Here is a 27,019-nt window from a genome sequence, read left to right as displayed (position 1 = left end):
CAAGAGAATTCCAGAAAAACATCTACTTCTGCTTTATTGACTATGCCAAAACCTCAACTGTGTGGATCACAACAAACTCTGGAAAATTTTTCAAGAGATGGGAATAATACCAGACCACTTTACATGCCTCCTGATAAATCTGTATGCAGGTCAAGAAGCAACAGTTAGAACTGGACATGGAACAATGGACTGGTTCCAAACTGGGAGAGGAGTACGTCAAGGCTGTATATTATCACCCTGCTTATTTAACTCATTTGCAGAGTACATCATGCAAAATGCCAGGCTGGATGAAGCACAAGATAGAATCAAGATTGCTGAGAGAAATATCAATAACCTCAGATATGCAGATGACACTACCCTTATGGCAGAGAGGGAAGACGAACTAAAGAGACTCTTGATGAAAGTGAAGAGAAGAAGAGTGAAAAAGCTGGCTTAAAACTCAACACTCAAAAAACAAAGTTCATAGCATCTGGTCCCGTCACTTCATGGCAAATATATGGTGAAAAAAGTGGAGACAGTGGCAGATTTTATTTATTTTCTTGGGCTCCAAAATCACTGCAGATGGTGATTGCAGCCATTAAATTAAAAGATGCTTGCTCCTTGGAAGAAAAGCTATGATCAACCTAGACAGAGTATTAAAAAGCAGAGACATTACTTTGCTGACAAAGGTGTGTCTAGTCAAAGCTATGGTTTTTCCAGAAGTCATGTACAGATATGAGAGTTGGACTATAAAGAAAGCTGAGTGCTGAAGAATTGATGCTTTTGAACTGTTGTGTTTGGAGAAGACTCTTTGGAGTCCCTTGGACTGCAAGGAGATCATACCAGTCAATCCTAAAGGAAATCAGTCCTGAATATTCATTGGAAGGACTGATGCTGAAGCTGAAGCTCCAAAACTTTGGACATCTGATGTGAAGAACTAACTCATTGGAAAAGACCCTGGTGCTGGGAAAGATTGAAGGCAGGAGGAGAAGGGGATGACAGAGGATGAGATGGCTGGATGACATTACTGACTCAATGGACAATGAGTTTGAGCAAGCTGCGGGAGGTGATGCTGGACAAGGCAAGCCTGGTGTGCTGCAATCCATGAGGTCACGGAGAGTTAGACACGACTGAGGGACTGAACTGGCTGACTGGCCCTGTCATCTGCTAGCATGCTGCCACGTTTCATGACAAGCACTGGTACTATCTTTTAATTGGGAAACTCCTGTCTTTGGTTGGGGAATTCTGTTGAATTAGTCCTTTGATGGTTTTCTGTCCTCTGCTTTCTATATTCTCTTCAAGCTGGGTGGTACTATTTTTGGACATTGGACCTCATGAGCCAATCCTATAAATTTCTTGTCTTTTTTTTTTTTTTTATATTACTTCGTATTTTTTCTTTTTACTTCCCATTCTGAGAAATTTCCTTAACTTTAATCTCCCAAGTCTTACAAATTCTTTTCTGTGTCCCAGCTGTAATATCACACCTTATGTCTCTGAAGATACAAGTGATTTTTTTTTTTAAGATTTCTTCCTTCTTGCAAAGGTTCTGTTTCCTCTAAGTTGCTTTATTTTTCCTGTTTGCACGTTTTAGTGTCTGTCTCTCATAAGAGAAACTTTTCTTAAATATCTCATGTTCCTTGGCTGTCTGCTGATAATTAAAGAAAGCCAATAGAAAGGGTTGTATGGTGGGGAGAGGGTTGGGGTGGAAGGAGAGTTGACTTGGGATTCACTTTAGGATTGTTCTAGTTAGGGCTGTTCTTTGGGGAACCCCTGATTCAGCACCCTTGTGTTATATTTTTAGGTCAGAATCCCAGGGAAGTCTCCTGGGGTCTCATGTAGGCAGGTTATCACCCTGTGTCCTCGGGCTAGGGGGCAGGGAGAAGATGGTAACTGTAATTGGTAAATCAATGCAATCGCCCTGATTTCAACACTATGTATGGATAATACCACTTTTTACTTTTCCTGACACCTTCCGAATTCCATGGACGGAGGAGCCTCGTAGGCTGCAGTCCATGGGGTTGCTAGGAGTTGGACACGACTGAGCGACTTCCCTTTCACTTTCCACTTTCATGCATTGGAGAAGGAAATGGCAACCCACTCCAGTGTTCCAGTGTTCTTGCCTGGAGAATCCCAGGGATGGAGGAGCCTGGTGGGCTGCCGTCTATGGGGTCGCACAGAGTCGGACACAACTGATGTGACTTAGCATTCCAATGCAGAAGCCTCTGTTTATCATTTCTACAGAAAAAACAAACAAAAAAATCCATTCCTATGTTAGAATGGAAGGGGGGCAGCTACCCGCTTGTGTAAAGTTGGGGAACAGAGCTGAACATTCATCAATACTCCTGATTTTAGCCCTATTTTCAGGCTCATTTACAAGGGGTTCTTGTTGCTGAAAATTCCTGAGCTTCTGTAGAATCCATCAGTGTAAATTCTTCTTTACACTGTAAATTCTTCTTTACACTTCTTTACACAACGAAGAAGGCTACTTCTTCATTTCTCCTCTGCTCAATAAGCTACCAATCATTCACAGATTCCAAAATGCTATGTTAATTGCCCCATTTCTTTGTTCTTTTAGGTGGGTGATTGTTTTTTCAGACAGATCACTTAAATGTCATTTTAATGGTGTCTTGAAAAGTACCAGAAACTAAAACATGTATCATCTATAACCGGAAACCTATCTCACTCTTCATCTTTCCACGTTGACATTGAAATGGGGATTATTCAGCTTTTTAAACAAATTTTTAAACCGTTCAGACCAACTCCAGTGTTCACATGGAATTTACTGTTGTTCAGTCACTAAGTGGTGTCCAACTCTTTGTGACCCCTTAAGACTATAGCCCGCCAGGTTCCTCTGTCCATGGGATTCTCCAGGCAAGAATACTGGAGAGGAAATACTTGCCATTTCCTCCTCCAGGGGATCTTCCCAACCCAAGGATAGAATCCAAGTCTCCTGCTTTGGCAGGTGGATTCTTTACCACTAAGCTACCAGCGAAGCCCTTAGGTGAAATAGAAAGCAGGAAAAAGAGCAGCTTGGGAATTTAGGTGAAACTGAACCTAATAATTGTATATTTTTATAAATCAATATGTCATGCTGCCCTAACAATGTGTTGGGCATTGTGGGAAATTAAAATATATCCCTATTTCAGAATAGCATCTAAAAATTCGCAAAAAGGTTAAATAGTTTAAAATGTCCTTAAATGGATCACGAGCCTTAAAAAAGGTATCTGGAGGGGGAAAAACCACCACACAGAAGAGCTGAATGATAAGAGGCAAAGCCAATGGAGGAAAAAGGACTTAAACTCAGTTTTGAAGAACAAACATTAGAAACATTTCTACTGTAGAGTCTGCAAACTGTGTATTAGATACAAAGCGATCAATTGATTGAGAAATAAGATTTATTTAATGCAGACCAAGACTGCTGGGAGAATGGAGAAAAAGCTCTTCTACTTAAAATACAGCTGCTTTAAGTCTTTATTCTTAGCTTTTCACCATTGTGGGTCCTTAAAATGTTGAAATTGTTTTTTTTAAATTCCAGTTTAGTTCACAACAAACCTGTGAAAAGAGATACAGTGCCATGTTATACTTTTCAGGGATCTTCAGATTTTAAAGTCACACTCCTATAGACATTGAAAACCCCATTATCACTGAAATATGCTCAGTCACTAAGTCCTGCCTGACTCTTTGCAACCCCATGGACTGTAGCCCACCAGGTTCCTCTGTTCATGTGATTTCCCAGGCAAGAATACTGGCGTGGGTTGCCATTTCCTCCTCCAAGGGATCTTCCCCACCCAAGGACTGAAACCACATCTTCTGTGTCTCCTGCCTTGGCAGGCAGATTCTTTACCACTGAGCCACCTGGAAAGCCCAACTTCTGGTAAAACAATTCTGTTACTGTGTGCCTGCAACACTTTAGTTCCTTGTACCATTTATCTCACTGAAATAAACGTCTTCACAACACAGTTCTTGATAACACACAGTTTTAAGGAATATCACGTTTGCCTTGGCCAGACAGACTCTAACTGGAGGGATATAGATATGAGAAGAAGACTTCCAAGGAGAGCATCCTGCCTGTTTGAAAACGGGATGATGCCCTGCAGAGATCCATGTGCCTTCCATCGGGCCCAGGAAGGGCCAGTGAGAGTTGAGTGTGGACAGACAGTGGGAGAAGTCTAAACACAGAAGCTCTTCAGAGCCATGGGCTGCGGAAGGGTGTAAAGTACAAAGAGCCTGTAACTTGGGAGACAAAGGGGAGACGCAAGCTTTCTGGAGAGGCAGTAATGTCATCAAAGGGATATTTCCCCCGAAATGTAATTTGCTAGTGCTCTACAGGGCAGAAAACATAGTCACAGGAAACAGGTCAGACCTTAAATAACACAGAGACCCGAGGTCACCAAGACTGGCCTGGAAGGCCAGGCAGCAACGTGAGAGAGAACTCACTGCAGAGGTCAGTGCGATGGAGCCAACCCCACTCACAGCATGACGGACGCAGTCCAGCAAGGAGAAGGGGCGGGACTGAATCAGTACCCACAGAAGGACTTACACTGAAGTTGCGTTTCAAGAAAAATCCGTGGTCTCCTCTGGCTTTTAACTCAAGAAACCTTTCCTGAGTATCTACTATGTGCGAGGCAGACCAGCTTTGCTCATCACTTTGTCCCGTAACCTTATGAGCTGAATGTAAAAAATTCCAGCTAATTGATTTCACAGACTGATTGATGTTCTTCTGTAAGAACAACAGATTGATTTTTTTTTATAGACAGCAATACTAATTCTTCCATTATGTTCTTCTCTCTCGGTGCACAGAGCCCAATCGACTTTAGGGCCAAGTCAATGTGAAGAGCAGAAGAGAGGCATTAAGAGAAACAAGGTCCATTAGGTCCAATATTGCCTCAATTACTTTAATTCCATTATTCCTGTTCATATTACTCCTGTAATCGATATTCCCTTTTGGTTATTCATGTTTACCCTTTTCAAACTCACAAGTAATAGGATTATGGTCTTTTGAGCTCAGTGGCAACAGACTTTCATAAATATATTTCTGCATTTGTGATTATCTCCAGATCTGCGGCGGAGAAGTCTTAAATTGAATCAAGTCTTCCAGGGCCATCTCCTGGAGAGATGCAGAGCTTCTTAATGCAATAGAGGTGCTCTTACCTGTTATGTCATTTGTCATTCACTGTCAAGATGGGGCCTATACGGCTTCATGGCTTTCTAAGTCTCTTCTTCGCACGTCCCAGCCTTAGGGCGGATAAACTAGCTTTCAGAGTGAACGTTCCAGCTTTTTGTCTAATGTAACCCTCCTCCCTTTGCTGACAATCATTCTGCCCTGAGAGAGGTCATCTGGATCCTACGTTAGCCACTGCTTCTCCCAGGTGGCAAGTAATCAATCCCTTGGTTCCACCTCTGTAGCAGCCTTACAAATTACGGGAACTCTGTCTTCCCTCCACTCTTCACACACATCAATGCAGCGTTCACTGTTTGCAAGAAGCTGTGCTTTGAGCACAAACAGGACATGTAATAAGTACATGGCCCTTTCCCTAAGCACCTGCCAGCCCTTCCGAGAGTGTTAATGAACTGAGTTGTGACATCACAGAGGCAGGTGTCAACCCGTGATGTGAAGAGCTTGTTGAAAGTTCCCCTGGAATGAAGAAAGGGTAAATTATGAATGGAGAAAAGTTTTCATAGAGGAGATGAATTTAAGTGAGGTCCTGAAGGATGGTGGCGGGGGACGTTCTGAAGATGGAGCTTGAATGGGAAAGAATAAACTGTGGGTGAGAATCCAAAGTAGGCAAATGTAGCCAGGACTGACTTACAGAGTGAATACTGGGGTGGCCAAAAGGCTCATCTGGGTATTTCATGAGACGGTACGAAAAACCCAAACGAACGTTTTGGCCAACCTAGTCAGGGCACTGAGGTCATCAAGCACCAGCTTAGGAAGGCCTGACTTCCTCTTAGCAGCAGCGAGGCGTGGAAGTGTGGCAGGGGGTGAGCCTGCTGGCACGGGCAGCCTCGCTGCTGTGGGCAGAATGGAGGCAAGTACAGGTTGCAGACCTGAGATGAGAGGAGGGCTCCCAGTGTGCAACACAGCTCCTGGGGGCCGCGGTCCTCTTTGCTCTGTTTATTAAACACTGAGAGCAATGACGATGTCATGCTTATTTAATAATATGCCAGGCCCTGTGCTGCTGCTACTGCTGCTGCTAAGTCGCTTCAGTCATGTCCGACTCTGTGCGACCCCGTGCTAGTCATCTTGAAACCATCATCTCATTTCCCACTCACAGTGGCCTGGGGAGACGGGGCTGCTCCCACCCTCCCGCGGAGCCTCAGACAGCTCGCGCTCCAGCAGCATTAGCCACGCAGCGAGGACCACGCGCCGCACCCTGCCCCGCCCCCACCACGCCCCTCCCTGCCCTCCCCACCGCCGCACCCCAGCTCCCCAACGCAGCAACCTGCCCCCCACCACGCCGCACCCTGCCCCGCCCCACGCCGCACCCCTGCTCCCCCACACCTCACCCCGCCCCGCCGCAACCCCCCCCACGCCGCACCCCTGCCCTGCACACCACCCTGCGGAGCCGCCCCCCACCTCCACCCCCCGCCACCCCTGACCCCTGCCTCCTTTCAAACGTTCTCTCCACCACACTGGTCCCTCTGGCACGGTTCTGTTTCTTCCAACCTCCACTCAGATTCAGACCTTCTCTAAAGCATTTCCTGAGGCCCCCCGAGCCAGCCCCACTGCTCTTTTTCCTGTGTGTGAGGAGCCCACAGCCCAGAGCGCCAGCAGAGGAGCCATCTCCGCGTGATCGTCTCCCACCTAGATTGTAACCCTCTTCCTGTGACCCCCAGGGACACTTTTGGCACGCGTGAGAAGGACAATATTTGCCTGAATGAACAAATGAAGAAACGGAAGGGTCCTATGAACACACAGTAGAAGAGGGAACGAAAAACCTGGGAAAAGGCGGTCATGGACGCAAAGGTGAAAGGAAAGCAAAAATATGAAAGAATTATAGAAAATTTGACAAAGCTTCCTGAGAGCTAAATGTCGGGGGAGCAAGTGATGGAGGGGCATGCCAAGCTTCTGAGCTCTGCGCCAGAAGCCCTCCACTCCTCTCCATGACTTTTTTATTATCAGCTTAAAAACACTGAGTATTAACGCACGGATTTAAAAGAAACAAAATAGGAACTGTCAGGAGACAGAGGCAGAAAAAGAACCCAAGGAGAACAAACACTAAGATTTGTATCTTAACTTACCCATGTGCAAACATCTTTGGAGAAAGTCTGATAGAATCTTGATTCAAAGCACAAGTTCTTTAATTAAAATACTTCGCATGTATCATAAATACACACTAAAATTTCAGAGGCCTTTAAAAAAACTACTGTTAATTACTAACAAAACAAAACAAAATAATTTCCCCTTTGTTTAAAGATCCAAGTTTCATAATGACTACATGTATTATTATCAGTTCCACGAAACGCATATATCTGAATTTTCAGAAATCTCAGATTACTGAAATTAGAGTGTAAAATGCAAATAGAGGAAAATACTTAGCAATAGTAAATTAGTTTCTAGTTTTCAAGGCACTTAAGGTTTTATTTCTGGTGTATTTCTCTTTAATGGTAGAGAAGTGTCAGGTACACACAAAATAACCTAGTTATTAAAATAAGATTTATTATAATAAAAATTATACCAATGCATAATTTAGGCACTCAGTTCAGTTCAGTTGCTCAGTCGTGTCCGACTCCTTGTGACCCCATGAATCGCAGCACACCAGGCCTCCCTGTCCATCACCAACTCCCAGAGTTCACTCAAACTCATGTCCCTCAAGCTGGTGATGCCATCTAGATATCTCATCCTCTGCCGTCCCCTTCTCCTCCTGCCCCCAATCCCTCGCACCATCAGGGTCTTTTCAAATGAGTCAACTCTTCGCATGAGGTAGCCAAAGTACTGGAGTTTTCAACTTCAGCATCAGTCCTTCCAATGAACACCCAGGACTGATCTCCTTTAGGATGGACTGGTTGGATCTCCTTGCAGTCCAAGGGACTCTCAAGAGTCTTCTCCAACACCACAGTTTAAAAGCATCAATTCTTTGGTGTTCAGCTTTCTTCACAGTCCAACTCTCACATCCATACATGACCACAGGCATACCATAGCCTTGACTAGACGGACCTTTGTTGGCAAAGTAATGTCTCTGCTTTTCAATATGCTATCTAGGTTGGTCATAACTTTCCTTCCAAGGAGTAAGCGTCTTTTAATTTCATGGCTGCAATCACCATCTGCAGTGATTTGGGAGCCCCCCAAAATAAAGTCTGACACTGTTTCCACTGTTTCCCCATCTATTTCCCATGAAGTGATGGGACCAGATGCCACTAAGCAAGCTGTTTGCTTAGTGATAAAGAATCTGCCTTCAATGCAGGAGACACGGGATTGATCCTTGGGTCTAGAACATCCCCTGGAGAAGGAAATGGCAACTCACTCTAGTACTCTTGCTTGGGAAATCCCATGGACAGAGAAGCATGGGGGGCTACAGTCTATGGGGTCACAAAAGAGTTGGACACAACTTAGCGACTAAACAACAAAGAGTTTAATGATCAAGATGCAATTGCTCATTGAACCTGACACATCACTATCAAAGAGTTCTTCCACCATTACTCTGATATGATCATTGTGTGACCAAAATCAATTGTTTTAATTTATGCCTGTTGACATTCTCACATACCAAATGAGGAGATTCACATAGTAAGTTACAGAAGGCTTGTAACAGAGAGTAGTATGCACTTTGATAAAATGGAAAAGAAAGTAAACACTGGAGGCATGAAGATGAAGTTATACAACCATATACGGTGGCATTTGCTGGAACTCTGCCTGCAAGCATCACATACCCTGTAAATATGTTATGTAATCTACCAATTTCCTTAGGACTAGTGTCAACATAAAAATGCTAAAATGACTTATTTTCATTTTCACTTTCTCCTGCCTGTCATCATCTTATAAATCCAGTGCTGTCTGGACCAGCGCTATTATTTGACCATAGGATGGCCTCCGTGGGGTTGAGAAGCCTGGAAGTCAATTACCCCAGCCTGCCTGCTGTGCAGTCTTGGGGAAGTCAAGCTGGAACCCTGTGGTCCATGGACTAGCCCAAGGGCTGACATCAATTTACAGGATCCCTAAAGATGCCTGCTTCATTCCTCGGACCAGGTTCCCATGGCCTTGGACTTCGCTCAGCAGGAGGCTTCCTTTGGGGACAGAAAGGTAAGCCTTTCTGTAAGACTTTCTTTCCTGGAAGTCACAGTAGACACATCCAGAAAGCTCCACCCTTGCAGGAAATAAGGGTTCTCTAAATAAACATCTCTGAGAAATGTATCCTTTAACTGCTATCTGGAGACCAGCATCCTCATAATGTTATCAAATCTAAACACACAAAAGGCTGCAGCTAATAGTCTGAGCTGAGGAAGCACAGAGAAGAGAGAAGACACAACAGGGGCAGGTCTGTTTCAGGAGCGCGTTTAGAGATGAGGGCTCTGGAACAGAATGTTATATTTAATAAGTGCAAAGTGATACAGCTGGAAAGAAAGAAGAGCCCGGCTAAGTATGATTTAAATGGTATTGAATTAGCTGGAAAGATACGTTGATGTTCTGATACAGGTAGTGTGTAAACTGACAGCTCAGCCTGAGATGCGACAGAGAAAGCAGGCTGGGCTCACGCAGAGTGCTACCTTTTAGAAATTGTCTACTTGCTCTAACTTTTAAAGGGACAACTCTTATCCCATTTAGGATGTTGTTGAACTTGGACTCTCCCGAAAGTTAGAGCTTGCTGAGGACAACGGAGTAGAAGTCCCGTCCGCTCCTCGTCACTGAGCTTTACTTTTGCCAACTGAATTTGACGATGGTTATTACGGTCTCTGCCATTCACTCATTCAACCAATATTAAGCAACAAGCTTGGTTCTAGTTTCTTCAGGGCAAACCAAAATCAATGAATTTGCCTTTCCTTAGACAATGTTATGGGTTGAATTTATGTATCCCCAAAAGATATGAAAATCTTAATTAAATGTGGCCTCATTTAGACATAGAATCTATGCAGATGGTTAAATTACGAGAGAAGTCATTAAAGGCATCTCTAATTCAATATGATAGGTGTCTTTAGAAGGGGGGAAATTTGAACATGGAGATAGACAGTTCAAAGACACAGGAAGAAGATGGCCATTCATAGGCCAGGGAACACCTGAGATACCAGAAGCTGGGACAGGCAAGGACCACATTCTCCCTTACAACTTCCAGAAGGAACGAAGCCTACCGACACTTTGATTTCAGATTTCTGGCTTCCAGATGACAAGTGTCTGTTGTTTGAGCCATCCAGCCCTTGTTACTTCGTTACAGCTGCCAGAGAAAATGAATACAGACTGAGTTATGAAAGAGTGATGCCAATGACAAAATTGCCATGGTCAACAGAACTCCTGTGGGGGTCTATCCACAGATAGTTAATGGGGCCAAGTTCAATACTGGACCAGAGGTTACCACCATCGACATCAGTTCCATAAAGGCCACCAAAGAATAAAGATGGTTTATATCCTACACAGAGATTGACCCAATGGGAACTGTTTAATCCTCTAAAAAGATGATTAGAAAGAAAGAAGCAATAAAGGTTAATGGGAAATTAATCCTGGTGACCTATTTGGGCAAATCAAAGTTGTGGGACATACATTTATTTAAAAGGAAAACGTAAAGACACTCTACAGAAGGGCAACTTCAGATAAGGGAACAGAGATAACACTTTAATTAGAAGAGTCTTTGGTGTTCACCCATTTACATCACTGTTGAAAAGATAAAAGCCTTGTGATAAGGTAATAAAGATGAACAATCATAAGAAGTCTATGTTAACTCTGTAGAAGATGGAGAGAGATTTCTGGTGACCAGTCCTGTTTTTTCCCTGGTTGTCTACAAAGGTACTCTGTTGTAGGGACTCTGAGATGCTTCCAAAATGTGCATTAATTCAGTGAGACCACCCATGACTGGCCCTCTGCACGCTGGTTATCAGTGAGTAGAACACACACAAGAGAATATTGTCAACTGAATGTCATCTCAAACAGTGACAGGCAACCTGCCGCTGGTCATGCCCGTGGCCTGTGGGACTCACCACCCCTTTACCTGCACATGGTGAGCACGTTCTCCTCCAGGGATTATAAAGATGGCATCATACTGGCTGTGGATGACCTGGAAAATAAAGGCCGCCTTGTTAGAGAAGACTTCCAACTTCGAACTCAGAGATCTGTTGGAACACATGTAAGCAGAGGTGAGATTTCTCTTGCAAAATTCAAGCTGAACATTGCCTCTTCCTACTTGCTGCCATTCTAAGTGACTGTCCTTGGAGAACTTCTCTGCTTGGTCACAATCAATAAATGTGAAGGTCTCACAAACACAGCCCTTGAACTGCTGATCTTCCAAAGAATATTTCTGCTTTAAAGTCATCCCTGTTGCTAAAGTAGCTACACCAGGGCCAGGGCCTCCCAAATCCGGAAAAGCCTAAATAAATAAAGCTGTATATTAAGAGGAGTACAACCTAGAGGATCATTTGAAAGCAGTTTTGGGGGCTGATCAGTATAGGGTTTCTCTGTTTAAGTGTGGGAAAGATTTCTCACAAATTTGCAAGCTGAAATAAGAGTTAGATACTTATAAAGTTTTCCCCGTAGGAAGTCCGCTGTTCTGCAGACTATAAAAATGCATCTAGGTATTTGCATAGAATAAATCCCAACTTTATTTACTAGAACCATTTTTAAAATCCTGTTACTCAAGTCGGGTCTACCGACCAGCAACCTCAGCATCCCCAGGGAATGTGAAATGCTCAAAACTCCTGAAACAGAATCAGCATTTTCACAAGATCCTCACGTTAAGTCCTATGCATACTCATGTCTGAGAAGCATGGCTCTGAAGTGCCTCATGCATATGGCCTGCAATTACAAGACACAAGAAACAGGCTGCCTGAAACTTCAAGACCATCCTCTGGTGTCCAGGAGTGAATGGACTCATAATCCATTAATTATAGTTGAATAAACTCCCCAGAAGCCCCTTACTGCTGGCTAAGTCAACTTTTCCTTTTCAGAACAGATAGGCTAATGGTACAGATACGTAAAAGCATAGCTCATTCTAGAAGAATTTGCTTTTATACTCATAAGACAACCACCATAGCCATTCATTTATTCCATGAACAGTTAGTGAACATCTATTCAGATGCTCCATAATAACTAACACAGGCTTCCCTGGTGGCTCAGCGGTAAAGACTCTCCCCGCCAATGCAGGAGATGCGGGTTCCATGCCTGGGTTGGGAAGAGCCCCTGGAGAAGGAAGTGGCAACCCACTCCAGTATTCTTGTCTGGAGAATTCCATGGACAGAGGAGCCTGGCGGGCTACAGTCCACGAGGTCACAAAGAGTCGAACATGACTTCGTGACTAAACAACAACAATAATAACCAGCATGGGCAAAGAGTCCAGAATGTGCAGAAGGATAGGAATTACAATAGGAACGGGAGCTCTAATCAGGAAGGGTCAGGACCAGAAGCCAGGGTGCAGAGGAAGACAGGGGTGCTCACTTTAGATAGTACCTGCCCAGACCTGGAACATCGTGAAGGCTTCCTGCCCACCTTCAGGCACAGTGAGTGTGGCGCTGGATTAGGGCAAGTCCCCAGCCCAGCAACGAACAAGTCAACTACCTTACTTAGAGAAAAATATTGGTTTGGGACTGTATAGATTGTTTTTCCCAACCCCTTTGAATATTTGTATGCATGAGCTCTAAATGCAGCAACCCTCAGGAAGAGTTTTTCCCTTTCAACTCTCCTACCTGTGCACAAGGAAGGATGGCAGACATCAAATGCAAGCAGCCCTGACTCAGAAGTCTGCCCAACACTGCGAGGCGGCAGGAAAGACAGAGCCGGGTCTCCGCGTCGGCTCTCTGATCACACAGCGTCAATGCAATCGCAACCAGCGACACGGGGGGCCATAAACAGAATGGCATTGAAGTTAACACAAAAGTCAGGGAACTGTCTGCCGGGAGGACCCTGGCTGTTTGGCGGGTGCACTGCTGGGAGCAACTGAAGGCTCTTAGGGAGTCCACCATGTACACACCTTTCTCTGTGCCTGGCTCCTCTCTCCGCATTTAAATCGTTCTCATCCTGTCTTCTTCCCCCTGGCTTCCGCTTCCTCTGACTCATTCTCCTTCTCTCTTACCACCTCCAAGTGCCCTCCCACCTCTCATCTCACTCTCTTTTCCCCCTTTTCAATCTGCCTGCTTTCTCACCCCCTCCTGCTATGAGATGAAGGAGAGGAGGATGAGAAGCGAGGATGACGGAGCATCTTTATCCCTTGCCCACCTTGAGCTCGCTTCCCTTTTCTCTGCTAACATTCCCACACTTCTTTTCCCTCTTCTTTCTTCGTTTAATTGGAGTCTAATTGCTTTACAATATTGCATTAGTCTCTGTTGTACAACAACGTGAATCTGCTATACGCATGCACGTGTCTCCCCACTCTGGGACCTCACTCCCACTCCCCCCATCCTCCCCATCTCGGTCATTACAGAGCTTCAGGCTGAGCTCCCTGTGCTGTAGAGCAGCTGCAGCTGGCTCTCTCTTGTACGCTACTGCCACACGGTAGTGTACACATGTCCATGGGCCTCTCCCAGTTCGTCCCACCCTCCCCCCAACCTGTGTCCACACGTCCATTCGTCACATCTGCATCTCCAATGCTGCCCTGCAAACAGGCTCATCAGTACTGTCTTTCTAGACTCCACATATATGCGTTCCTATACGATATCTGCCTTTCTCTTTCTGACTTGTTTCACTCGGTACGACAGGCGCTAGGTTCATCCACATCTCTGCAGATTTTTTTGTCTTTCCCCTCTGCCATGTTCTCTCTTTTCCTAGCGTTGAACCTGTCATGAGTGTGCGCCCAGGCATCCCAGGCATAGAGCTTGGAAGTAACAGCATGATGGCTGGACTGCTCTGCTGTCGTGTCGTCACACTTGAAGTCCACACGTTCTCCCAACCAGCTGCCAGATCAACAGTTGAGAAAGGAAAAAAAAAAACCCACACTTTAAAAATGCAGTAAGCTAGCATTTTCTTAGCAGTCTTTAAAATGTCGAACAATGCTGAACTATTCAGCTGCTGTGCTCAAAGGGTACACAGACGTAAAATACACCCGGTAAAAGGGTTTCATTCTACCACTGGTTTTTCCTAAGGACACTCCCTTCAACCTGCCATGACTCCAACCCTTTCCCTAGTGTCGCCTGACGCCTCTCTGTGCCGATCCCCCAAAGCTTCCAGGAATGACTGAAACCTGCCTTGTCACAGGCTGGAGTTCCCACAGTGCTTCCCGACAAAGACACAGCGCAGCAGACAAAAAGGCTCCATGAACACCCCATCAGGAAGCCTTACCAGTTACAGCTTAATAAATATATGAGGATTATTATAATACAGAAAATGTCTGGTAGCACCACTTCCTGCACGAAATGCACTTAGGGAGTACTCGGCAGAGTAGGCTGTGATACGGCAATCTCACACATACTCTCTGAATTGCAGAAAAGCCATTTGGTTTCCTCTATGTATTTCACTCTTATTTTCACCCCTGTGAACCCTCAGCAAAGCTCCAGACAACTCTGCTCAGCTCACCCTTCTATTTCAGAGAGTAGATGTAGTATGTGCCCCTGGCATAGAGTATATGCTGCCCAAATATCTGAGGAATGAGTTAATTAACCAAAGAATCAACTGATCAGTCAATATCAGCCCAAGACATGACACAATTAAGCAGCCGGAGGGAAACACTATGGCACATGGGTGTACTTTGAAAACCTACCCCAGGCTTTTTCCATTGGCCCTAATCATAAAGTCAGCCTAGCGTAGTGGGTGTAACTCACCTCCAAGAAGTCAAAGGGGCAGAGGGACTGACTGCCGAGGGATAGAGTGGTCACATGTGACAAGTGCCATTCTAACAGCAAATGGGCGGATAGAAAAACTCTATAGAACTGACAAAGGTTCTCCAAAAAAAAATAATAGTAACGTAGCCCAGGATAAATGAGTCAAGCCCCCCATGTATCCCTGCATGATGCTGTGCCCCTGCCCTATCATCAGTGATGCTCTCATCACATTTTTTCACGCCTTCAACAGTGTCTGAGTCAGGCTAGCAGTGAGGACCTGGCCATTGGTCACCAAGATTTCCTAGATGAGTCAAGAAGGCTCCAGAATGGATTCGCTCTGCAGACCAGGAAAGGCATTGCAATCCTATCTTAGAGAAGGGGAAGACAGACATGACAGATTGAACTAGGTCTAAACTAGTCCAAAACATCTCGCCTCTCTGGATTCACATGAGAATTCAGGGGCCAGGTCAGCTGGCCCCCCAAATAGGAAGTCACTCCATATCAACCAACAAGAGTTAGAGAAGAGGCAGCCTTATCGGCAGTGTTTTTGTTATATCTGGCTCTGACTCTCTTAGTGTATTACATTACAAATAATCAACACTCTTCCCAAAGTCAGCATGCACTTTCTTCATGTTCAAAAAGAAGAACATGTTCTTTTGAACACTAGCAGCATTCAGTTCAGTTCAGTTGCTCAGTCGAGCATGAACTGCAGCACGCCAGGCCTCCCTGTCCATCACCAACTCCCGGAGCTTGCTCAAACTCATGTCCATCGAGTTGTTGATGCCATCCAACCATCTCATTCTCTGTCATCCCCTTCTCCTCCTGCCTTCCATCTTTCCCAGCATCAGGGTCTTTTCCAGGGAGTCAGTTCTTCACATCAGGTGGCCAAAGTATTGGAGTTTCAGCTTCAGCATCAGTTCTTCCAATGAATATTCAGGACTAATCTCCTTTAGGATTGACTGGTTGGATCTCCTTGCAGTCCAAGGGACTCTCAAGAGTCTTCTCCAACATCACAGTTCAAAAGTATCAATTCTTTGGCACTCAGCTTTCTTTATAGTCCAACTCTCACATCCATACATGACTATTGGAAAAACCAAAGGTTTGACTAGATGGACCTTTGCTGGCAAAGTAATGTCTCTGCTTTTTAATATGCTGTCTAAGTTGGTCATACCATTAGCAGCATTAACACTATTAAAGTGATTGAGCTGAGATGGTCACCTCTCCAGAAACCCATCCAATTATCCTGTAGAAAGAGCCTCCTATGTTAACTCCACTGCCCCTCTGACCTGAAACAATTTTAACAAACACCCTGCATTCTGAAAAGAAGGATGTGACCTTGTAAGGAAGAAACTTTGACAACTCTAGCTAGAATGAATGTATTTTCATTTACATCTGACCCAGAGTAAAGTACCTCAATGATCCATCAATGGAAAAAAGAAGAAAATATCTTAAAATAATCCCTAGATATGACATATATCACTACCTCTGCATATCAGAAGACCTAGATTTGTTACCATTCAACAAAGAGTGCTAATAGTAAGGAACTGAGTAAAAGACACCATGATTTAACGCTTTCTCCTAAATTTCATTTTGAGGTTTCAAGCAATATAGTTTGCTACCTATATAAAGCCCATAGCTCTACAATTTCAGTGTCAACTATACATTACTGTAAATATTTTGAAGAAAAAATAATAGTTGTATTTGCCATCAGCGTCCACTCCCTAAAGGTGTGTGAGTGCGTGCATCCTAAGTCGCTTCAGTGGTGTCCAGCTCTTTGTGACCTCATGGACTGTAGCCCGCCAGGCTCCTCTGTCCATGGGGATTCTCCAGGCAAGAAGACTGGAGTGGGTTGCCATGCCCTCCTCCAGGGGATCTTCCCGACCCAGGGATCAAACCCAGTCTTTTATGTCTTCTGCACTGGCAGATGGGCTCTTTACCACTACTGCCATGTGGGAAGCCTTCCCCCTAAAGGTTTACTGCTATGTTTTTGCACTGGGCCCTTAAGGATGGCAAAGGGAGGGGGCATGAATCTATGATCGCCCACAGCCAGTTCTCAGTGCAGTCTCCCCTCTGATTAACAGCATTTCTTTTCCAGATCAACTCCCTGTTCAGTTGACCAGCATCTCAACATGTGTGGATTTCTTCTAATCTCACCTCAATAAGCTACTGCTTGTGGGAGGATAAAAACCCACTTCCTTCCACATTTGTGGGCCTGTGTGTATTTGAGTGTTCATCTCTCATACAATTTCCAAGTTAGAACTCTAGATCAAGTAGACAAAATAATGCATATGCAAAAAGAACTACAGCATGAAGACAGATCAAGGAAGGGGGAACCCTGCCCATCACTTCTACTACATCTTTGAAAGATATAATTCAGCTAACCCCCTCCCAGTCCCGAGATCCCTTGAACAGCAAGGAGATCCAACCAGTTCATCCTAAAGGAAATTAGTCCTGAATATTCATTGGAAGGACTGAAGCTGAAACTCCAATACTTTGGCCACCTGATGAGAAGAACTGACTCACTAGAAAAAACCCTGATGCTGGGAAAGACTGAAGAGGGAGGAGAATGGGACAACAGAAAATGAGATGGCTGGATGGCATCACTGACTCAGTGGACATGACTTTGAGCAAGCTCCAGGAGTTGGTGATGGACAGGGAAGCCTGGCTTGCTGCAGTCCACGGGGTCGCAAAGAGTCAGACACGACTGAGTGACTGAACTGAACTGAACCGAGTCTCTAGATCCTGCCAAGCCCTCCATTAAACAGATCTTCCTGAGGGAGGGGTCTGGGTGAACACCACTGTAAGAGATGACCACATATTTCCATAGTTTACGAGGATAAAGCAATTACAGCTTCAGTCATTCATGAATAAAGCCTCTTTAACATTTTAATGAGAACATTAAACTCAGCTGCACTCGGTTTGGCCTCCCTAGAAAGTCTGTTAGCCTTGGAGAAAGTTTCTTTAGGAAGCGGTAATGAAATTGCAGGTTCTCTGTTCCACCGCCTCCAGCCCCGAGGGAAGCCTGGGCCACGAACACTGGCTGCACAGTGACTCTCCTGAAAGAACCCATATATTCTGATAAGGCTACAGTTTGGCAAATGAGAGAAGGCATCTGGAGAAATACCTTCTCCTCTGCAGCATTTGTGCGCTTGTGTGTGCTCACTCATTTTATATCTGACTTGTCCCCTAATTCGCTTTTTATGTTATACACAGCTTGGAGTACAATGTGCGACTCAATAATGTTCAATCATACTTTTCTGCTATTCTCCCTTAATCATTTTTCTACCGCCTCTGTGCTCCTTTGCGATGTGACTGATTCCCACTAAGGCTCCCAACGGCCGCTTGCCTGGAGGCCCATTAAATTCGGCAGACATCCAAGAGAGCTTCAGGTGCAAAAGGTGAACGAGAAATAACTCTCAGACTCAGTGACTTAACACGAATGTCTGCCTCTTCCTCCAAACAAAACCCGGAGCTGTGCGAATGAACGAGTGTGCCACCTCAAAGACCAACTACGGGAGAAGAGTGAAGCTAACGGGGGCTCATATATGTGGGTCACTGACGCGTTCAATCCTTCCAACATTTACTGAGCATCTTCTATGCACTAGCCTGTTCTAGATACTCAGCTGCAGCTAGAAGTAAGGCAGACAAGACCTCCACTCCCACAAAATTTGAGATCCCGTGGGAGAGACAAGCAGCAAACAATAAAAGAAAATGTCAGAGGGTAACAAGTGCTAGGAAGAACATACAGAGGGTGATGTGATACAAGAGGCTAGTTAAGTAGGGTGGACAGGAAAAGGCAAGCAGAGTGAAAAGCTATAGCAAGAAACATAAGGTCACAGAAAGATGCGGGGGAATCTTAAAGGCATAGCACTAAGTGAAAGAAGCGAATCTGAAAAGGCTACCCACTGTATGATTCCAACTATATGACATTCTAGAAAAGGCAAAACTAGAATGGAGACAATAAAAAGATCAGTGGTTGCTGGGGATGCGAAGAGGGTGAGATAAACAGGAGGCACACAGAGGATTATTAAGGCAGTGAAACTTCTGTATGATACTATTGCGTTAGCCAATTTGGGTTTTTTCCATAAGATGTAATGGAAAAACCCTAATGAAGTTTTTGGCCAACCAAGTATATAATGGTAGACACATGTCATCATCCATTTTTCAAAATCCATAGAATGAATGTGCGACACCAAGAGTGAACCTGAAGGTTAACCATGGACCTTGGGTGATGGTGACGTGTCAGTGTAGGCTCATCAGTTGTAATAAATATATCTCTCCAGTAGGGGGTGTCCATAGTGGGAAAGACCATGTAATGTGGGTGGGAGATATATGAGAATGCTCTGTACGTTCTCCTCAATTTTGCTGTAAACCTAAGATTGCTCTAAAAAGATAAAACCTATGGTTTAAAAAATTCTTTGGGATTTTCCTGGTGGTCCAGTGGCTAAGACTCTGTGCTCCCAATGCTGGGGGCCCGGGTTTGATTCCTAGTCAGGGAACTAGATACCGGGTGCCACAACTAAGACCAGGAGTAGAAAAATAAGTAAATAAAAATATTAAAATAAATATAAATTTCAAAATTGTTACAATAAGAAAATGTGGGGTGTTGAAGAATGAAAAGGGGTAAGGCTTCGCTAGAGCATGGTAAACCAGGCAGGAAGAAAAACGCCACCAAGGAAGCCAAGGAGGTCATGGTTAGAAGTGTGAATTTCATTCTAGAAGCATCAGGAGCCACTGGCTAGTCTCAAGCCGGCCCTGTCATCAGGTGCTTTCTGTTTCTGAAAAATCACTCTGGCTCCCATGTGGAAGATGGATGGGTGACAGCGAGGAATCAACAGAGGCTGATGAGAGTGGTGGAGGGCGGCAGCGGTAGCAGGGGGTGGATCGGAAATATGCTTTGAAAGAAGAACTGGCAGAATCGGTGATGGATATACTGGAAACGGGAGGTGAGGGAGAAAGAGAAACCAGAGATGATTTCTGAATGGGAGGAGCGACCATTCACAGAGATGGGGAAGACCCTTGGGAAACCACCTATGAAGACCACGCAAGGCGCATGTGAAGCTCAGAGCAAGTACTGGGGCTTCAGGCTCACTGGGGAACTCAAGGTCAACTTGCTTGACCTCTGCCATAATGTGAAGGGCAGATGTGTGTGTGCATGTGATACCCGCACTCACAGATATGGATATATGCAAACAGGCATTGTGCTTAAGAGACGGGCTTTGCAATTCAAAGCAAATCTGAAATCGTTTCAACAATCAAGAGATAAAGTGTAGGAGTTGTGTTACTGTTGTCGTTTTTTCCATCAGCGTGCAAGGCAGCTGAGGACAAATGAGGTGAAGCATCTTGGCGGCGGTCACACAGCCAGGGATCAGCAGAGCTGACACTAGGAACCAGGTCTCCTTGAAGGAATTCACACCACCTGTCACACTCTCTGTAGATCATCCGGAATGTGCAGGGCGCCCATGAGCCCCGCTCTCTGTGCGGGAACACACTCCCGGGGTGAAGGAAGGGTGGGGGTGTCGAGGTCCTTTCCTTTAGCTCATCCTGTCTGGACACTATTGAAATCATCGCTACGGCATGGCTGACAAACTACAGAAAATCAATACCATGCAAGCCGACCTCTCAGAGAGCAAATCAAATATTCAAGTGCAACGTGACACCGATTTTTCAACAGATGTTTTAATTATGAACAAGCCCTGCAGAAACCTCCTTGGGGTGCCACACACGGAGCGTCCTCAGAAGCTGGCCTGACACCACCTCTCCAGGACCTCCTCCCCTGTGTCTTGGGTTTCCCCAAGAACACCAGAAGCACTGAACACATTTGAGAAAGAGGAAAAAGCGAAGCATGGGCAGGCTGGGGTTTTTTGCAGTATCATTTAAAGGAGGAAAATTCAACTAGATGGAATCACCCCTAAAATCATTCTGATCATATCTGAAGAAGACAGAGGGCAGGTTTGGGAGGGCTGGGCATGCTCTCTCATCTGCATACCACCTCACAGGACTTCAAAACAGTATCTGCTTGGCCACCTCCCTGCTGGTGCAGTGGACAAGACTTTGCCTTCCAATGTAGAGTGTGCAAGTTCTATCCCCAGTTGGGGAGCTGAGATCCCACATGCCTGGTGCCAGAAAACTAAAACGTAATATTGTAGCAAATTCAACACTTGCTCAGTCACTTCAGTCGTGTCTGACTCTGTGACCCCATGGACCATAGCCCACCAGGCTCCTTTGTCCATGAGATTTCCTAGGCAAGGTGGTTTGCCATGCCCTCCTCCAGGGGATCATCCAGACCCAAGGATTGAACCCACATCTCCTGTGTCTCCTGAATTGCAGGTGGATTCTTTACCGCTGAGCCACCAGGAAAGCTCAACATATTCAAATAAAGACTTTAAAATTGGTTCACATCAACAACAACAACAACAAAAAAAAGAGTTCCAAGCAGCGGGTACAGGTCCAATCTTTGGCTGGAGAACTAAGATGCCACGTGGGGTGCAGCCAAAATAAAAATGTCTCTCCTTTTTCCATCTACTGGGCTGTCCATCATCCACCAGGCTCCCGTGAAGCTGTGAGGTCTCCCACCTTGCCGTTTTGAAGTCCGAAAGGGAAACGGTGAGGGGCGTCTGCCTCTGTTTCTTGCTGTGAGTCGCACACTCCCTGCTCTTACTGAATGTGGCTCCTTTGTGTCTTATTGATTTGCAGACTTGCTCTCCGCGGCTTCTGTCTACTAATGTGTTTCCGAAGGACCCCTGCATGGTAGGCAGAGCCCTGCTAACAGACAACAGGGCCACTGTGAATGGGCGCACCCTAGCCAGACTGAGAACACGCAGGGAAGGAGATTTGGGGGAAAGCAGTTTGAGATGCTTGGTCAGCAGCATCCTGTCCTCCAAGCTGGAGATTTAGAAATTCATCTGTCAGGGTTAAAACCACATGGCACAATGGGACTCCCTCCCCCTTCAATACCGGCTTTCTTTCCAAAGCTTTCACGAAGGCACGTAGGACTGACAGGCTCTCCGCACACACCAGAGGAGGGTGGACACTCGCTCTATTGTTAGACAGATGCTTAGGCGGCTCCCTGTCTGAAACTCCCCGCTGGTTCCCACCACGGCTCCATTCCCATCAAGCTCCTCCACCAGGCCCCATCACGCTGTGAACCCCTCTCTGCCCTGCAGAACCCTTTGTCCTGCCTGAAAGTGAAAGTGTTAGTCACTCAGTCGTGTCCGACTCTTTGCGACCCCATGGACTGCAGCCCGCCAGGCTCCTTTGTCCATGGGATTCTCCAGGCAAGGAGACTGGAGTGGGTAGCCATTCCCTTCTCCACAGGACTGTCCCGACCCAGGGATTGAACCCGAGTCTCCAGCATTCCAGGCAGATTCTTTACCATCTGAGGGGACAGATCCTAGGACTGATTCTTCACCATCCAGGGAATGCCTGGACAGGTCATTTTCTTAACTCCATCTTCTCATATCAGTGAAGTTTTCTTGCTTTTTTTTTTTTTTTATGCTGTGGTGATTGAGATTTGCCAAGAGAGTTCAGAAAAGACAGATGGCGAGAGTGAAGGCAAACTGGGGATAATTCAGAGAGGACTCAATTCAGACGGTCTGAGCCTAGGAAAAGCCCAAGCTGGTGGTTAAGATGGGCTGATGGGGGGGGCCTGGGGAGCAGACGGGGACACAAGTAGGAATGACTGAAAACAAGTGGGTGAGATACCAGGGATGGCATTCAAGACAGTGGGCTTTCAACACCCCTGTGGGACACCTTAGAGGCAACTTTGGAGGCTAGAAGCAGAAGGCTACAGGAGGCCAGGGGTCCCTGACACAGGAGATGGCTAGGAACACAATAGATAATAAGGCAAATGCTCACGCTCATCTTCCTAAGAGTCAAAGCAACCTTTCTCAACAGCTCTATTTCTTGTCTTTCCATCACAGCTTGAGCCTGATGTCAAATGCTCTTTTATCCTCATAAGACACCTGAGACCCGGCCTGCCAATTATCAGAGTGATGATCCTATCTCTACACAATTAGACACTACAGCTTTTCTGCCAATCACTTCTCACATCTATTATGTCATTTAATTCTCACCACACCATGTGACATGCATGTTTGCATGCTCAGTCATGTCCAACTCTTTGCGACCCCATGTGGCCAGCCAGGCTCCTCTGTCCACGGGATTTTCCAGGCAAGAATACTGAAGTGGGTTGCCATGCGCTAACCCAGGGGATAGTCCCTACCCAGGGGATCATCCCCACCCAAGGATCAAACCCATGTCTCTTGTGTCCATTGCACTGGCAGGGGAATTCTTTACCACTGAGCCACCTGAGAAGTACTGCGTGACATGAGCACTATTAAATCAATGAATCCAGGTTCAAAGAGATGTAAAATTGTGCCCATTTCCACCCCCAGTGAAAGAGCCTTCTGTCAAACCCAGGTCTTGTGACTTGAGATCCTATGCTTTCTAGAAGATGCTGTTAGTGTATTTCTTGTTCTTTACCTCTATGTGCTGTAAATTTTACTCATCTAGGTTTGGCTGGGCTTTCCCGATAGCTCATGGGTAAACAAGGTGCCTGCAATTCAGCACACACGGGAGATGCAGATTCGAGCCCAGGGTCAGGAAGATCTCTGGAGAAGGGAATGGCAACCCACTCCAGTATTCTTGCCTGGAGAATTCCATGGACAGAGGGGCCTGGCAGGCTACAGTCCATGGGGTCGCAAAGAGTCAGACATGACTGACTAAACACAGGCTTCACTACTTCAGAATTTCTGAGGCAATAACCATCATCAAGTGATATCCCACTTACTTGGAATCCAGGAGATGCTATGACAAATATGCACCCAATTTCATAAAGGGTGCCAAATGGGGAAGCTACCAGTCTAAAGGAGGAGAAAAACAAAGCTTGCTTTTGCTTAGTCATGAGGCCTTAGAGCACCAATTTCATACCACTATGCAATTAAAAAATTAATTTGCTAACTACAAGTGATTTAATTGTTTTGTGGCTAAGCAATATTTTTAATTAAAAAATAGCCCCCCAAATATGAGAAATATGATTTGAAAGGAACAATACTGGGTCTACGATGGTGCATGCATGCTCAGTTGCTCAATCGTGTTCGATGCTTCAAAACCCCATGGATTGTAAAGCCCACCAGGCTCCTCTGTCCATGATATTTCCCAGACAAGAATACTGGAGTGGGTTGCCCTTTCCACCCCCAGGGTATCTTCCCAAATCAGGGATCAAACCCTAGTCTCCTGCATTAGCAGACAGATTCTTTATCACTGAACTACCTGGGAAGCCCCCACTGAGTCTAGAGGCTAAAATCAAAACCATCCCAGTCGTACGGTTTTGTCGAGTAATTTTACTACTTATTACATTACCCTGTAGTTCAAATTTCTATCAATTCATATCTGCATCTCCTTAATGTGTTTGGCATTTTAAAGCTGATCTCCAGATATCTGTTGAATGGATGGATAGATACCTAAGCAAATGAATACATGTGTTCATCAGGCGACTCTCCATGCTAACTGAAGAGGGAAATGCTACTTGCTTCAAGGACAAAGAGCCGAGCCACATGGATACAGATTCGAATTCTGTTTGCCAGCTGTGTCATTGTGGGCAAATTAATTCACTCCTTGATTGTGCATTTCCTCATCAGCTAAACGGACACCACTGAGTACCACACAGAACTGGCTGAGGATCAAATGAAGTCATAGACTTGACACACTGCCTGGGTTGCAGAAGTTGCTGTAGCTTATTTATCTCCCCTTCTGTCTCCCACATTTAGTGTGTCCCTCTTTCATCGTCCTGACCCTGAGATCAAACCAACATCTCTCCTATCTCCAGCATTGGCAGGCAGATTCTTGACCACTAGCGCCATCTGGGAAGCCCAATCCCCTTTCATACCAACCTTTATTATGGTGCTTCAGTACAAAAAAGCCTGCGGTGAATATCAAATTTATTCACAGTGATGGTCCATCTCCCCTCCACTAACATCAGACTCATCTATTCATGGTCTAGAGACAAGTTGTTGTACATAACAGGTGTTCAACAGATTTCAATGACCAAATATTTTGCAGACTAAATGAGTAAATGTCTCAGAGAAGCGAAGCTCATCAATACTTTTTATATTTGAAAACTTTCTAAAATGTAATGTACACTTAACCACTTGGCTAAAAGAACAGGTTGAAGGAACTTTAATTTTTTCTTGACTTGGGGTTGTCAACATGAATGTAAGTTTTAGCACTGGAATGGGAATTTTTAATTCCTTGTAGTCTTTTTACATTGGTTGATTTGCTCACATTGAAACTGAAAGTGTTAGTTGCTCTGCTGCTGCTAAGTCGCTTCAGTCATGTCCAACTCTGTGCGATCCCATAGACGGCAGCCCACCAGGCTTCCCCATTCCTGGGATTCTCCAGGAAAGAACACTGGAGTGGGTTGCCATTTCCTTCTCCAGTGCATGAAAGTGAAAAGTGAAAGTGAAGTTGCTCAGGTGCGTCCGACTCTAGTGACCCCATGGACTGCAGCCTACCAGGCTCCCCTGTCCATGGGATTTTCCAGGCAAGAGTACTGGAGTGGGGTGTCATTGCCTTCTCCGGTTAGTTGCTCAGTTGTGTCCAACTCTTTGTGACCCCATGGACTGCACTGTCCAAGCAATTCTCCAGGCAAGAATATTGGCGTGGGCAGCCGTTTCCTTCTCCAGGGGATCTTCCCAACCCAGGGATTAAACATGGGTCTCCCACATTGCAGGCAGATTCTTTACCATCTGAGCCACCTGGGAAGCTTGCTCACACTAAATTTTCCCAGATTTTGACATTTTGACCATGGTTTTCATTTCTTCCTGTGGTCAGGGGTTTCATCCCCTGGAAGGCATGAGACACTGGGGAATTAAGAGAAAGTCCTCGTCATCTTCAAAGAGTTTACCAGACCTCATTCTCAAGAGATTTCTCATCTGTTTCTGCTTCATGACACGTATGTTTGCTAAGAGCTTGAAGGAGGGCCCATAGCTTTCCTAGACCAAGGAGTACTGCTCTATCCCTAATGCCTTCCACATAGAAGGCACTCAACAAATACGTATAAAGTGAATTAACAGAGTAAATAGTATGCAACCTTTGTCCGCACCATTTTCTATCTGAAGACTTTATTCTAATCCACGACTAGGCCCCTTACTTGTTTGAGGCTGTACTATCTCACCTGCAAAATCAAACAGTTGGGTAAGGGATCTCTAAGATCACGTTCAACATTCATCTTCCATGATCCTATACTCCTGTGAACCTGTGTATGTTCCAGATTATAGAGCTGTTGGAAATCCGATCACCAGGTAACTGAGATCTTAGAGACATAATGAATAAACAATGCATCCTTCACCCTCTAATCCAGACATCCTCACAAGGAGATATTATCCTTGTACCACGGCAACAAATACAGAAAAAATGAGCTCTCTTATTTCTTTCTCTCATCCCTCACATCATATATAACAGTAGAAAGACTGACCTTGGGATGTAAACATATCGATCCATTTTTTTCCCCGTGCCAAGTGTTCATAAGTGAAAAACTAGTCTGTCTCCAAAGGAGTCAACTGCATTCAGGCCAATAAAACTTTAAAGGAAAAAAAATTTTTTCCTAACAACTAAATCTAGCGCTTTCACTGACCCTATGTGCCCAGCTATTTCTCGGTTCATATATTAACTTCTCAGCTACATTTGTGTAAATGGTAACTGTAGTCACACTGTTTGTACAGAAGTATAATTCAACTCCTTGAAACCAGTCTTTCTTAAAGTGGAAACTTCTAAATTAAAAGGGTTTATACAGACAGGAAGTAGACACTTTCAAACACCAGGTTAAAGGTCTGTCAACCCAATTCTCTGCACAGCTGGGAAGCCACTTATGGACACAGTTTCTCCCCTGGAGACAGTGGATGCCTCTCATAGCTTTCTCTAGGTAGGATGGGGCCCCTTTAATTCCATCCTGCACAAATTCGATGTATACCTTCCTCAAGTAGTGTATCAAACTCTCAAGGGGATGCAGAAAATGAATAAAACATCATCTCTGCCTCAGAGGAGACGCAGCAAGGCCAAGAGGATAAAAGCAGCGACACTGGAAAACAACTGCCTGAGGACGCAAGCTGGCTTAGCCATAATCAGCCAGAGACCCTGGACAAGTTGCTTA

General features: G+C 45.1%; 1 protein-coding gene across 1 annotated transcript in view; it reads right to left on the bottom strand.

Annotated features, from left to right (window-relative positions):
• Window positions 1–27,019, bottom strand: part of LOC123328863 (translation initiation factor IF-2-like) — a 384,326-nt gene that overhangs the window by 231,797 nt on the left and 125,510 nt on the right. The window contains exon 3 of the mRNA XM_044926892.2: window positions 11,115–11,180. Coding sequence (XP_044782827.2) covers window positions 11,115–11,180 — 66 coding nt within the window. The remainder of the gene's footprint in view (window positions 1–11,114; window positions 11,181–27,019) is intronic.

Source organism: Bubalus bubalis, chromosome 13 (assembly GCF_019923935.1).
Source record: "Bubalus bubalis isolate 160015118507 breed Murrah chromosome 13, NDDB_SH_1, whole genome shotgun sequence".
Taxonomy (NCBI): Eukaryota; Metazoa; Chordata; class Mammalia; order Artiodactyla; family Bovidae; genus Bubalus; species Bubalus bubalis.
The sequence above is the reverse complement of the archived record's forward strand: the minus strand, read 5'-3'. Positions and strand labels throughout refer to the sequence as shown.